Genomic DNA, 14,847 nt, shown 5'->3' on the forward strand with positions numbered 1-14,847 from the left:
AGCCAGGCTGGGTAATTCCTAGTAGAGGTTAGACAGTTTCCCCTCCTTTCTCATTAATTAACCTGTAGGATTTGGTGCCTTTTCTTTGCAGTTCAATAGAGACAATGGCTGCAAGAACATATTTGTGCTCTCTAATATGTAATGAAGAACTTCTGCCTCCTGCAGCAATGAAATAACCATGTGTGACAGGGCTCTCCAAAGAGCGCTGTCAGGCTCCTGCTTGAATGAGGCAATTCAGGGCTGGAATTTCGATGGGGAGGCGTTCGCTGGGGGATGTTCTCCGATGCCTGCAGTCAACATTGTAGTTGGGGTGGAAAGAGAGAGTGGGTGAAAAGCAAAGGAAGGGAAATCCCCTTGTGAAGGCAGCAGCAGGAGAGGGAGAGAAGCATCTTGGAAAAAGTTTCCACATCCAGAGAGCAATTTATAGCAGTATTCTTATAGTGGTATTAAGGAAGGGAGGCCTTGGAGATCTAAAGGAGATTTCAGTGGTGATGTGGTAATACAATGTAGTGAAGAAAAGAGATTAGAGACAGGTAAAATCCTGTAATGCCGCTGTACTTCCTTTACTGCTCTCTCAGGTTGCAAGAAAATTAACCATCAAGTTTGGGATCCCAGTGTTGTTTTGGGTCTGTCTCAGGCTAGGGATTTGTACCCAAAAGCTGCCCTGCAATGCTGCAACACAGTAGTAAATAACAGTGGGAGAGCAGGGTGGGTGTCTATATATATTGGATCGGACAGTGGATTGCAGTGAGAATGTTGTTGAAGTCTCATGTATGTCACATGACTTCAAATGTATTGGATGAGGTACAAGGATGGGGGTTACTTTTGCTTTTTCAGCAGTGCAATCTGGTAGTAAGTGTCCTTCTGCTCATACCCATTTGCTTTGCTTTTGAATCATGCTCTAGCTGCAAGTAATTAGGAGAAAAAAGTTGCACATGAAAAAAATGGCATTAATCTAATAATTATAGTCCTTATATCACAAGGATATAGTCACAACTGCTATTACAGAGCAGTTTCCAGGTAATCCTTGTCTCTTCCTTCCCTGCCTTCGCATCTCTACTCACCTGCGAGTTTATTACTCATTATGAGTGTCACTCACTTGGCAGTCAGCAGTAGATCCCAAACTGGACTGGACTGTCAAAGGAAAGACGTACCTGTGATTGGCGTTACGTTGTGTAGCCAGCTACTGCATATGAAGATGCACGGGATGGTTCCATTCAGGCTGGAGGCACAGGGCACGTGGTCTGGGGCTGCGCTCTGCCTACTTCTGCAGTACGAATGCAGGTCAGGGGCTTGGCTGTGGAGACCTCCAGGGCTGAGTGTGAACGTGTGATCCAGTGGTGGCCTGGAAGCACTTTCACCCCAGCCATAGAGTGTTGGAAGGGTACGCCATGTTGCAAGAAGTTTTTATTAGTTTGTACCAAGTGGCTGGATTATCCCAAAAGTTGGTTGATCCAGACCAAGAGTGTGGTGAAGGGAATTGTGCAGGCGAGTATCCAGAAGCAGCTATGTGAGGCTGAAACGCATCAGCTGGTTTTGGTCCTTATTCTTTAGGGAAAGAGTCATTTGGAGTCCATGACAGGTAAAAAGTGACCAGACCACAGTTCTGCTGAGAATGAATGGGACATTGTGTTATCGATGAGAAGTATTTGAGTTCTTACAGGGAACTTACTTCGGAGCAATACCACAGGTAAGCCAAGGATCCGCTCTCTCACTTAAGAAAAATCTATTCCCTGCCTCCCCAGCAGGACTTGGTGCTGCTCTGTCTTGTCTCAGGTGTGCGAGTTACCCCTGGGGACTCTGCGGCAGTGCTGGCAGACCTCCAACTGATGTGAACCTCTGCAGAAGTATGCTGAATGTGCTGATGTGCAGTTGTGACACATTGCCACCTTCCATGGCCGGTGAAGTGGTGGGGAAGGGATAGCTAAAAGGATCTTCTTCTGTTACGTAGGTCTTCAGTGCCTTTGTAGAAATAGAGGGATGTCCTCAAATTATTTCAAGCAATATTGAATTATTCACTGTCATTGGTAGTAGAAATTGCAGTTTTTGTAAGCTGAATCACAAGGCAGGAGCCTGCAGTGCAAACTCTGTGCCCAAATACTAAACACTGAAATTTGCCTCTCTCCTCTTGGGCAATATGGATTTTACTACCAGTGCAGTCCTCATAGCACTACTCCATAGTGCTCTGTGTGACTCACAGCTTTTTTTTTTTTTTGCAATACTACATGTCTGGCATGTACTGGCAGGGCTACCCGCTATGCATTCATGTGTGCTCAGTTGCAACATCCCCATTCAAAAGCCTGGCAGAGTAGCCAAGATGCAGTGTCCCTTCCTGAAAGGCAGGTGTTTTCTTCCATTGTGGGGTTGCTGCAGTAGAGAAGCTCGCAGGTGGCTCTTCCTATTGTGCCCTCTGCTCTGACAAGGGCTCTGAGTTTGGTCCCCTGCCCACTGGCTGGCTGCAAAATGCTTTGCATAGTGAGGCAACAGTGGTGTGTTTTCTTGGCAAGGAAGGTGCAGCTGGTTCTTTCTGAGATTGCATGTGCCAGAGAGAATCACTGCCCCACTGATCCGGGCAAGATTGGATTTGTGTGCAGACTGATGCGGATTCAGGGATTTGGCTAATCTTTGGTCCTTGTTGCTTTTCGTCACCCTTGCAGGGAGCAAGAATTAACGTGGCAACCTTTGGTTCACTTCTCAAATCAGCTTAGCGTAAACAAGGGATAGCAAGTGAAACAGTGGAATATTAACCTTACTGACAGGCCTAATCAACAGCTGACAGCAGGAGGAGAGAAATTGGTATAATTTCTGCTTGTGCGTAACAAGCCTCAACAAAAATTGTTGTCTTCCTCCAGATCCACTTTACCAATTAGAGCAACAGGGTAGGATGTGCCAGACAACTTCTTTCTCCATTTGTTCTGCCATGGTTAAGATGGGTGTAACTTTGACTGAAGTTAGTGGAGTTACTGGGGTGATGCAGTGCATGTTTTAAAGATGATCTTTTGCTTAAGAGGGTTTTTCTTGTGTTATTTGTGTATGTGTTTGACAATAATGCAGATCTCTCATTTAATATTTTCTTGTAGAAAAAACATTTACCCTTCAATTACAGGTAACCTGATCATTGCTTTTATTTTTAGTCCAATTTTCTGAAGGAAGCAGTGCCCATGCATTCAGGGTGTCTGTCTGCCTGTCAGTTCTTCTGTTCCAGCATTCCCCAGCCCCTACAGCTTTTGAATCAGTTGGTGAAGTTGCACTGGATTTGACTGACATCCCAAACAGATGATGTATCAATGAGTTCTGTGGAAACCAGGGCTACACAAAGATGTGGCAATCACATGCTGTAGGAGAGGGGGCTCTCCCTGGGGAGGAAGGTGAGGAGCAGACCCAGATTGACAGTACATACGTTGCAGAAGAGTTTTCAGAGACAGGATTTTCAGACCAGATTCCTCCTTTGGATATAAATAACTTACCTGGGGTTTCTGTCACTTGACACGGGAAATGTAGGCAGAATTCCAGAGTCAGGACATCTGTAAGTGTTTGCCTCCTGACTCTTTCTTTTGTCAGCCATCTCTGGGAATAATGATGGCTGTCAGTGCCTATGTAAAAGGTGATGGAATATGGCTTGATATAACTAGAGCACACTATGTGGGGCCCAAGCAATGTGAAGATGCTGGGCAGCATCCCTCTGCTCTTGCCTGTACCTTTGTTCTGTCCTACTCTGTCCTATTTAAATAAATAAGTGAAGACACCTAGGCTCTGATCCCTCACGCATCCTGCTGAATGGCGCAGGACTAGCAGAAAGTGGCAGTCACGAGGAGCTGCATGTTGTTTCCTGACTCAAAATCTCTAGCTGCGGGAAAAATGTTGACTCCTCTGGAGGTCAGGAGTAGGAGACTGAAATGCCCTTCTGCCCTTGAAGCAGGAGTGCATGAAAAAAACACCATTTAAACACAGCCTTAAATTCCCTGCAAATGTAATAGAGGAGATTGTAGCTTCTGCACAGGTTTTGCAGTATGTCGTGTATATGGATCCAGTATATCCAGCAAACTCAGTGTATGTCAGCTGTTTCCCACATAGTCTCCACTATTTGTACCTACCCTCTCCTGCCTCTGAAGCTAGCTGCAGACTTCATCAGCTGCCAGAGAGGAGTTGTAAGGAATATTGGTGGGGTGTTCTGACTGTACTGAGGTGTGTCAGTCCTTGTGATGGGCTGCCCCTTCCTGTGGGCAGTCAGCTCCAGGAGGATGGCAGAGGGCTGCGGCGGCTGCGCAACAGCCTCTTTGAATGGCCTTGGCCAACTCCTTTCAATCTCCATGTCTCCGCCATAAGATGGGGAGAACCATGTCAACATACGTGTCCCAGCTGGAGGGATCGGGAGGATTCAATCCTGTTTCCAGTTGGCTGTGCACATCCCATATGCTATCGCTGCCTCTTCTAACCAGCGCCAGACAGACTGATCTCATCTGCCCCGGTGTGGTGGGTGGCCATATTGGTGATGAACGCTTAATGAATGTCTTGTCTTTTCTAACTGTGTATGGGGCTGTCGTTTCCTTGCTCTGACCAGAAAGTCAGGAAAAAGCAAGGAGAGTGGGCAGGGTGTTAAAACGGGCAGCAGAGCATGGGTGCTAGCAGGGAGGGATAACCCTGGGCAGGTGCAGCACTTTTCTGGGCTGGGAGGTTTTGTGTTGGTGGGAAGGGGGCTTATGCTGCATGTGTCGAGCAGAGTGAGAACCTACTGCCCTTTGAATGTCAGCAAAATCCCCAGCCCCTTGCTAAGTGTGGAGGCATGTGCTGGCTCTGCAGATTTGGGAGCCCTGTGGTGCCGGGGGCGAGTGTGAGCAGCCACTGGCAGGAGGGCAGGGGTGCTGAGTGCCTGCAGAGACCCTCCCAAAGTTTTCATAGGTCCCCCTTCCTTTCCTTTCCTTTCCTTTCCTTCCCCTCCCCTCCCCTCCCCTCCCCTCCCCTCCTGCAGAGTTTCAAAGCATGGCAAAGGGAAAAAAAGGACATCCCCCTCCCCTCAAATCTCTCAGTCTGTGACTGAAATAAATAACTACAATCCCAGGTAGTGAGGAGGCTGCTAATAACGTGCTTTTGACAGGCACGGGATTGCCGGGCTGAGGGATCTCTGACTGAAAGCTCCAGGCTAGGGTGGGGGTGGGGGGCTTCTTTTTTTTTCCTGCCAGCTCTCGCCAGGCAGTAGGGATTTTTTTTTCCCCTCCCTGATAATAAGGACATCATCAGAAGCAAGATGCAGTGGCTAAGGGATGGATCAGGAATGGTGAGTTCAGGTAGCTATGTCTTTCTCTTTTCCTCTTATTGCAGTACTTTGACAAGGAAATAAGCCTCCGTCCTATCTCCTGACTCCTCCTTTACTCCCTGTCCTTGAAACCATTGATCACTCTGTAGCCATTTTATGGACTCTGCATTCCCAAACTGCTGAGCAAAAGAAGAAATTAAAAGAAAGGAAGGAGGGTGTGCATGCGCTGGGGCGTGGGAGGGGGAAGCAGTGCTTGGAAGGGGCTGGGGAGGTGGGCTGCGCTAGGGTGAACTGGTGGGTTTGTGGGGAAAAGCGAAGGATTCTCCAGGTGCTCGCTCGCATGTGGGGTGTGTGGTGTAACAGCTGTGGGAGAGGAGTGGAAGGAGAGGAGTATGGAAACAGGGCTGCTGGCTGTCAGCAGCGTTACTGCCACTGGGACCTGTCAGATCTGCCCCTTCCGTGGATGATAAGTTGCAGTGCGGGGGGAGCCAGAATCTGCTGCTGAGCTGGAGCGTCCCTGCCTTTCCTTGCATCAGACTGTAAAATAAAACACTCCTCTGAAGTGTAGAGGCTTCAGGAAAGCAGTTTATTTGACAGCTCTGCTTAATAACAACAACAACAATAAAAATACTGCCGATTTGCAGATGCCCTCACTGTGCCTGGAGTAAAGCTCTGAGGGGCTGCATCTGCTAGGAGGGAAAGTGGGGAAGTTCCCCCATCTCAGCAAGGGTCCCCGTTCCTCATTCAGAAACTTCCTGGTGAAGAGATGCGGTTGTTACTGTGATACTCCTCCTCCCCCCCATCTCTCCCTCCTTGTAGAGCTTTTCTTTGCAGTAGCATTTCCCCTTGCTTTACCCTTTCTGCGCTGGGCTGGGTTTTGCAGGGGTTTGTTGGTGGTTTTTTTTTTTTATTATTATTTCTTCTTCTTTTTTTTCCCCCTTCCCTGGGCATTTTCCATCTTGTGGGTAGCCTCGAGGCATCTCTCTGTGCTGGTCCTGTGGCACGAACCTGCTCTTGGTGCCTGGCAGCACCGGGCAGCATGGGCTGCTGGCACCTCCTAGCTCAGCCCCTGTATTTCAGCTCTGTTGGGGGCACCTGGCAGATGTTACTGGCAGCGGGGATGATTCTGGAGCTGGCACAGAAATCGCTGCCCGTTCTTGCCAGATGCCCGGCTGCCAGCTCCGTTACGCCCTGTGCAGCTTGCTGCTGCCCTCCATCCCCTTTAAGATACTTACACAAACAGGAGCTTAATGGTTTATGCTTCTGAAAGACTCTGAAGCTGGTGCTGGAAGTGTAATGTGGGGGTGTAGACAGCAGCCTGCAGCACATAGCAAATTTATTTAGGGTTCTGTATAAGGCTTGTCTACCACCCAGCAACAGTTTGGGGGTTTGCTCCCTCCTCCCACCTTCTGAGCATCCAGGCTTTTCCTTCCCCTCTGCCACCCTGTCCCAGCACCTCCCCGAATGCATGCCAGTGTAGCACTTGTTCTCCTCTCCACCGGTGTCTAAGCAACACAAATCACCTTTCACCCATTTGTCGATTTACATTCTCAGAGATTACTATGCTGAAAGAAAAGTGGTGATGGAAAGCTGGATGTGGTTCTTTCATCCCTTTTTCCTCCCCAGTGACTGCTGAGCTGTGGTGGGGAGAGGAGGGTATGTGGTGGAGGGCAAAATGCTTTTCTAATGGACATAGCACAAGACTTGACACTTTCTTGCCCTCTTACTTTTCCAGCTTCCTTTCTTGCTGCTAGCAATGAGGGGGACTTTATTATTTTGTTGTGATTAGTCTAATCTTTGCCCTGTCTAAGAGAGAAATTATAGTGATTGCTGAATAGCCTGTAATTTTAAATATTTTTTGGGATAGTGAAACTCCGGTGGTTGATTTTTGAAGCAGGTTCTACCCTGGAATTCCCCAGTTTTGCTCCTTCCAATAAGGGAAAAATGAGAGAGGGCTGTGGTTTCTGTATTTCATACAGCAGTTGAACAACCTCAGCAGTATTTGAAGATACTCCATGTATCTCTAGATCATCTCAAAATAAGATGAAAAATGATTACAAATCAATAAAGTAAAACTGAACCAAATAAGATAAATCCAGCAGAGGTCTTTGCAGTTGCTTGCAAGCAAGGAGCCTGGTTTCCCAGGGATGGGTGGCTGTGGTCCGAGGGATTTAATGGGGAAGCAGTGCTCCCGTGCTTGGGAGCGCTGGGCTGCTGGGAGCGAGCTTTGTGCTGCGCTGCAGAGCCAAGGACCTGGTGATGCTTGGTCTGTACTAATTCTGCTCCCTTGTTGCAAGACAAGGCATATTGGTCCAGATGTCCTGGCCAAGTGCCAGTGCAGACAGCTAGCTTTCATCTAATGCAGATTTTGCTCGCTGTCCCCATTGGTAAGTTATGTTTAGTACTTAAAATGTTGGATCGTATTGTTGTACTCTGCTAAACAAGTGTGTTATTCCACACCAGAAGTAGCTGCATTTTAGCAAGGCCGTATGAATATTACCATCTCAGTCTACTGGCTAAAATGTGCTCCAGCAATATAAAATGGCTCAGTTTACTTCTAAGTGAAGGTTGGCTGGTACATCCATGGACATTAAGCTGCCTACCATACAGTGAAGAACCTTAGCCTTTCATCTAGAGCAACACTGGACCAATTTTCGTGAGCACTGAGCCTCTATTATGGATTTTCAGCTGTCTTTTTAAAAATCTGATACTATTTTCTGTGTATCTACTAAAGAACAACAATAGAAATTTATTTTGGGTAGCATCATTTGTTCTGCTCAGGCACATTGGTCTAAACCTGGATTTTAGACTGATTTCTCAGAAGTTCTGCACAGCACTGATTTATTGAAAGTGCTGTTTTCTATTGTTCTCAGTGCTGGCTTGGGTTAAAGAATCAGACCTGCTCCCTTTGAGAGTTTGTCATTTCTAAGAAGCATGTCACTAATACTTTACAAGTGTTAGTACCTTTTATTCTCATCGCAGGTGGCTCTTTATTTCTAAATCAGCTCCTTAAACCTAGCTGTTAGTCCATAATATTAAGCTGTAGGGGTTTCTTTTTTTTTCTTTTTTTTTTCCTCCTTTGCATGTGTTGCTTTCTGTTTTTTAAACAATTAATCTTTTGCCAATTATGCTAGCATCCCATGAGGGTATTTTACATGGTTCATTGGTACTAAGTTGCTAAACTCTGCAAGTATCTAACTTAGAAAGATGAAACTAATTGTCATTGGTAGTGATGAGAATAAATCTACACATCTGATTGGCATTGTAAGTATGATGATTATTTGGTTAGGCATTTTTCACAGGACTATTGATTTGGCATGATAATGAAATGAGTTAGTTTAAATCATGCCATAATACAGCCTTTTCTGGAATAGTTTTTTATCTGGCAAGGGCAGAGTTTTTCCCTAAGCCTTTGCCTGTATTACAGAAAGACAAGCAGGCATCTTCCTTGGTATTTCCTTACCAAGGGTCTACTTCTGGGTTTAATGTTCGCCTGTGAAAGTCGAAGTGAATGCAGCCATTAGCTTCAACAGATATGGAGTCCCAGTCTTTTTTTCTATTTTTTTTTTAACAAGCATATATAGCCATATTTTTACAGTGCATGTTGTTCAAATATTTAAAATCAATCTGTTGTTGATACTTTACATTTCTGTCATAAACAAAAAGTAAATAATCACAAAATACTGAAAAGGAGTTCAGTAAATAAAAGGGCCAAATACTGCAAGTGGTGGAGATACTCGTAAGGAGGGCAGTTCAGCAGCCAGAAACTTTCTTACATTTTTTCCTTACTGATTCCTCTCCACTTGTCAGTCTGCAAATCAAGGGATTTTTAAAGTACAAAAGCTCTTTGCACTCCATAATCTTGGAAAGCTCAATGTGAAGTTGGGAAAAAGAGAAATGGAAGGAAGCAGGTTTGGTCTGATTTTCATTTTTGAAAGATTGAACAAGCAAATGCAGTTGGTGGAGAGAAGTCAGGCCAGGGTGGGATGGAAAAAGGATCTTGCGGTATCCAGGCATTAGGGAAAAATGGGACTTAAGAGGCCCAGAGCACCCTGAGCTGCCACAGAGACCAGAGGGAGCAGAGAGCACTGGGCTTGCTGCTGGTTGAGCGTGTCGCAGTGAAGCACCTGGGGAAGCCCCAGTGACCTGCCGAACAGTTCGGGTGTCCCACAGGAGATGCTGTTTGGTCTGTCGTCTCCATACCCTGCAGCCTCAGCAAGGAGGGCCTTTTCCACAGAAGGGTGGCTTATGGCAGGTTTGTTCCTATTCATCCTGGGATGTGTTGTCATGGGAGGTTGATACTTGGGTTGAATGAGCTCTGCATGCACTGGGGAGTTCTGTGCACACTGCAATGCCATAGACCTCCAAAACCTTAAGTCCTACCAAATGCATTTCTTTGTGGGATTTTTCTCACCCGTGTAGGTTCTGTTCTGTTTTCCATTTCACTCCCCGTTTAGGGCTTCTTTCACCTTTCAATGATAGCTTGCTACTGGTGTTGCTATGAGAGTACACAAGAAGTGTCCAGGTTAATTTATCTGGTTATTTATCTTATGGCAAATAAAAATATTTGGATAAATGCCTGATATACGCTGTTGATTGTGTCAATCTCATGAGTGGCTATGAGGTGGCCTGGCTCTTTTCCCATGCAAAACCCATGGCTCTGTGCCTCAGTTCCTACCCATGGATAACAGACGTGCCAATAAGATTATCCTGAGATATGTCTTGATGGTACATCAGGGGTGTCTGGAAAACCCTTTGAGACTGTTGCTTGGAGGGTGCTGTAGAAATGTGAAGCGTCGAGCAGGATGCACTCGCAGGGAAACCTCTCTCGCTGTGTGGTCACAAAGTCCATCTGTCCCTCCTGTGTTAAGGGTTTTGGTGTTTGAGCACAGCAGGCTTTGTAAACTGCAGTGTTGTTTTAACTGCTAAGAACCTGATTTCCTTGTATCTAGTCAAAGTGTTTTTCTTTTTTTAAACAATTCTTGAAAAATCTCTGAAATGCTTCAAGCTGACATCTTAATGTATTTATGACATTAGCTGCTTCTGCTCCAGAATGGTTGCTCTGAATCTCTTTGAGCCTGGCTGTTATTTTGAACATGACTAATTCCCTGAGTGACTAAGCTCTTAGATAATAGCAAAAATTCATCAAGTTATCTTGGTGTCCAATAGTTGCTATTGTTATGAAAAGGCGTCTTATGAAAAAAATAAATAAAGTTGCCTATTATGTAACATGGGCAGGGAAAGGGAAGATGAATATTGTTAGAGAATGGCAGGAGCGTCATATCTGGGAGCCACTTTCAGGCTGTGAAATCTCTGAGTTGGTCTAGTAGGAGGGTGTGGGTGAGAAGTAAAGTCCAGTTGTTGATTTGGAGCTCTGGTGAACTCCCACTGAACCCAAAGAGGTGCGTTCATGTGCAGAAGTGCTCTGTTCAGAGGGGTTCCCAACTTCTGTGTCCCCAGCTCTGCTATGCTACAGAATTCCTGAAATTTAACCCAAGATAACATTGGGCATGCAGCAAAGTATACCACACCTTCTCTGCCATAGTTGTTCTCAGCTTTGCAGGCTGAAGCACTCAGAACTCCTGAAATGCCATGTTTTGGATAGCACAGTGAACCTCTGCTATATCCCATTAAATTTCTGTGTTGGTGTTGCTGATGAATGATGCAGAAGTGCAATGTGTGCTTCTTGAAGAAGCCAACGCAACACCAGGTTCTTTTCTGTGCCCGTTGCGTTTAACCCATGTCCTCCAGCAGGCAGGTTTATCTGTGTGATCCCGCACAGCGAGTGTCCCTTTGGCTCACTGCAGTCGCACATTGTCACGAGCAGTCGGCAGGAGGGCAGCGCTGGTCGTTCCTGGAAGGCTGTTGTATAGCATCAGGCAGAGACCGCAGCCTGTGCTACCTCTCACTGCAAGCAGCCCCACTGAGCTGGCATGGAATAGGAAATGAAAACCTACTGGCATTCATTTGCCTCATTGGAGAAAGAAAAAAAGAAAGACAGAAAAAAGCTTTAAACTTGTTTTTCCTTTTTAATGATGATATTACTGCTGATAAAAATGAATGTTTTCTGTTCTATTCATGCATCTACTGATACCCAGCTGGAATTCCTACTTCATTAGGTTGTCTTGCATCGTTTTCTTTATTAAAAGAGGGCCAGATTCCATAGGCTGTTCCCTCTCCTTTTTTTGGGAGGCACAGAGAGGGGGAGAAAATGATTTCTATGAAACACATCTAGCTCTCTAGGTTAATTTGTGCGAGGAACATGATACCCATGGGTCAGCTTCTTAATAAGATGTTGTTTTCTGTACTCAATGTTTTGACAAGGAGAAATCCAGGGAAGCCAGATCCATCAGTGTCACAGAATGGGCATGAGGAGGGCTGCAAGGAGCTGCAGGAGATTTCTTTACCACCTCGTCCTCTTTCATGAAGCAGGGCTGGGGCTTCTGCTCCCGTCTGCCACAGCATTGTGTCATGGTTCTCAGTAAATCACGGGACTGTGCCTGGGCTCAGCTTTCCTAATACATACATGGAGGATAATTTCGTATTTCCTTCAGAGTAAGCTAATGCTGACAGAGCAGCAGTAAAAAGTTGAATAACAAGTCCAAAGGAGTGTACTGCATCAGGACTTTCAAATTCCTAAGCCTTTTTATGTCTCATGGTGCACTGGGGCAGGGCCTGATTTGGCCATGCCCATAAGAGTAGCTGATTATAATGTGTTCGGTGGAGAGAGGAGAGTCCTCGTGCAGGAGGGCTGCTTGTTAAACCCACACTTTCTGCAAGGTCAGTCAATAAAGGCATAGAGCGGAACCAGAAACTTTCTCTTCTTTTCTGCTTTTTCCTCTGAGTAGTTTCTGATGTTGCTGTTTAGTATGTGCATCATGGATCACGCTCTTTCCGTTCTGTCCGGCATCTCACTCTTGTACTGCTAATTGCTGGACCTCCATAGGCTTAGGCAGGTGAAAATACTCTATTAGATATGCTTTTTAACTGTGTAGGGAATATGATGCACTGGATTTCAAAGGACCTTCCCTGTTGTGGCAAAGCTGAAATACACCCTTTGATTTTCACGGTGAAGAGCTTTCTCTTCTTTGTGTCTGTGCGGCTCTGTTTCTCAGGGACCACACTGGGGACACTGACCCTGGGTTTACTAAGGTAGTTTCTAGTGGGTGGGCATTTTTCTTTCCGCTTACCACTTTGTCCAGGCATGTGCTGACATAAAGATCTCTGCAATGTGATGTCAGAAATGAGAGCAGAAGCACTGGAGTTTCTGTAAGAGTGCCTGGAGGGAGCACTGGAAGGAAGGGACTTGTCTTGAATTTTTCTGCAGTTTGGGTTTTGCTTTTTTTACCTTGTTTCCAGGCTCAACTGCAAGCCCAGAAGCCTGAAAAGTAAAATTAAGAAGTAAATGTCGATGTATTTCTAGGCCGTGGTGGTTTTTTTCAGATAAAAGAGAGCTTACGTAAGGTTGAAATGAACATCTGAATTTGATGGGTCTTTTTGAACTGAACTTTCTTGATCCCTGAAGTCTTTCTCTGTGACCAGGGTAATTAGTGTTACCACATCTGACTTCTGCAGGATTTGAAAGTTTTTTTTCCTTTTCTTTTTCAAAATTGGGAGTCTGAGGATGCTTCTAGAGTATAGGCTGGGGTGTGGCACAGATGCAATGAAAAGAGAAAGCACTTGCAACATGATCGCCAGGGGCATGAGATTTTAGTTTGTCTTAATGCTTTAAGTTCAAATAAACTTAAAAATAGAAGTTTTGTTCTTCTTACTGAGATCCAGGCAAGCACAATGGAATCAACCCCCAGACAGGCTCGCTTTCCATGCCACTTCAGCATGACTTGTATAGTGTTACAGAAAGATTGTATCAGTACATCACCCCTTGTAGCGCAGCCAGTACTGGGGTAAAGCTTTGCTGTGGTGGATGTGTGGCACAGCATGGCAGCTGAGGGCAGGATGTTAGCACTGAGCCATGCTAGGATGCAGATGACACCTGGTCAGGGTGCTCTGGAAGAAGCATCTGGGCACTTACAAGACAACAGTGAAAGGTTTTGGCTTTATTCCACCACCCCCACACCCCCACCCCACCCCCAGCATCATGTAAGTGCTTTAATTCTTCGACAGAGGAAAGAGCACCATCTACTGAGATGCTGGTTCTGTTTGTAGAAGGAACCAGGATTAACTGAGGTCTCCAGATGTTGTCCAAGGCCAGCCTTGTCTCTTATCTGACATGCCACTACTACCCTTTGCTCAAGGGTTTAAGACCTTTTCGTCTGGAACACGGTTAGTTTTCAGGAGGGTGGTTAACCAGGGCTGGTGCACAAGTATATTGCAACATCCCTGGCCTACCTTTGATTGTTGTCTGGCTGTTAGTATTAATTAAAATGGTTATAAATAAATCAATGTCTACACTGGGACCATAATTCTGTTGTGTATCACTTTTTGTTTTCTGAGATAAAATTAGTACTGGTGAAGAATGGGAAAGAGTTCATCTCCTGCAGCTTGCCTGAGCTCTATATGTCTTTGTGTATATTACGTCTACCAAGGGTCAAGCTGTGGAGATGTCATGCTTCTTTTAGTGAAATTCGTGGTTTTCTCCTTCATGGGATGCTTAGAGCAGTGACCCAGAGATGCTCAGATCTGTCACCATAGCCTCTGAGCTTTGTATAATGCTCTTGGCTAGTTGGTCATGCAGGTTAAGCAGTGTGGCAAACTCAACCTCCAGCAGTGCCCTATGTTCTTTAAACATTGCAAAAATGGGCTTAAAATCTTGGTTTATTCTCTTTTCCAGCACTCGTTGCCTTGCTACCAGAGCAGCTTGCTTCATGGGGTCTCGCTCTGCTTTCTTCCCCATCCACCTTCTCTCCTATTTCACTGCTTTGCAGGCTCTCAGCTCAGCCTTTTCTTATGCAGTTCTTCCTCTGAAGACTATGCCTCACCAGCTTTTGAGGATCATTATCTTATCCTTGTCCACCTCTCTCTCTTTCCCTTTTGTCTTTCTGTAATTGTATTTAATATAACTTCTATAAATGAATCATTCTCTCGCCTAGCTGTGCTGTGCTGTTGCTAAAACGTGTTGTGCAGCTAATGTGGAAGATGCTGGAGGAAGCTGTGCTTGTTCCAGCCACCCCACCGCTTTGTTTCCTTGTTTGTCTCTCTGGTAGCGGACACTTGAGCTGCCATAGGAGGGAGAGCTGGGGCAGAAGGTGAGATGAAATAAAAGCTTCTAAGAGATGTGTAGAGCAAGCAAAAGAAAGGACAAAAGAGAGAAGTTGAGGAAGTTACTGGAAGAAAGTCAAGTTCATGTGGACAGTGAGGAAGCTTTGCATTTGAAGGATGGCATGGACAGGCAAGGAAGAGTGGGTGACTGGAAGAATTTTTAACTGCCAAAATCAGCCCCCTGAGTCTGAATCTTTACAGGTGTTCCTTCATTTTTTCATTTTACGTGCTTCTCAGTTTGTGTAAGGAATTTTAGGCATTTGGGGATTTTCAAAGCTTCCCATGAAGCCAATCCATAAACGTACAAGACCACGGAGACTCTTGAGGAAGAAACTGCCCCTTACAGCATATCTGCAGCTCGTAGGCTGGCACCT

The 14,847-nt window shown here is 45.6% G+C and overlaps 1 protein-coding gene across 4 annotated transcripts in view; it reads left to right on the top strand.

The window, feature by feature from the left end:
- Positions 1 to 14,847, top strand: part of ARHGEF9 (Cdc42 guanine nucleotide exchange factor 9) — a 221,944-nt gene that overhangs the window by 82,916 nt on the left and 124,181 nt on the right. The window contains exon 1 of one of the 4 annotated variants that reach the window (XM_040614144.1): positions 5,187 to 5,285. The exons of 2 other annotated variants lie outside the window; for them this stretch is intronic. Coding sequence is in view for 1 of the 2 variants with exons in the window: in XM_040614139.1 (XP_040470073.1) it covers positions 5,273 to 5,275 (3 nt within the window). In the remaining variant the exon portion in view is untranslated. Of the gene's footprint in view, positions 1 to 5,186; positions 5,286 to 14,847 lie in introns of those variants that run through there. One more of the 4 variants, XM_040614139.1, reaches the window with a different exon arrangement.

Source organism: Falco naumanni, chromosome 14 (assembly GCF_017639655.2).
Source record: "Falco naumanni isolate bFalNau1 chromosome 14, bFalNau1.pat, whole genome shotgun sequence".
NCBI classification, from domain to species: domain Eukaryota; kingdom Metazoa; phylum Chordata; class Aves; order Falconiformes; family Falconidae; genus Falco; species Falco naumanni.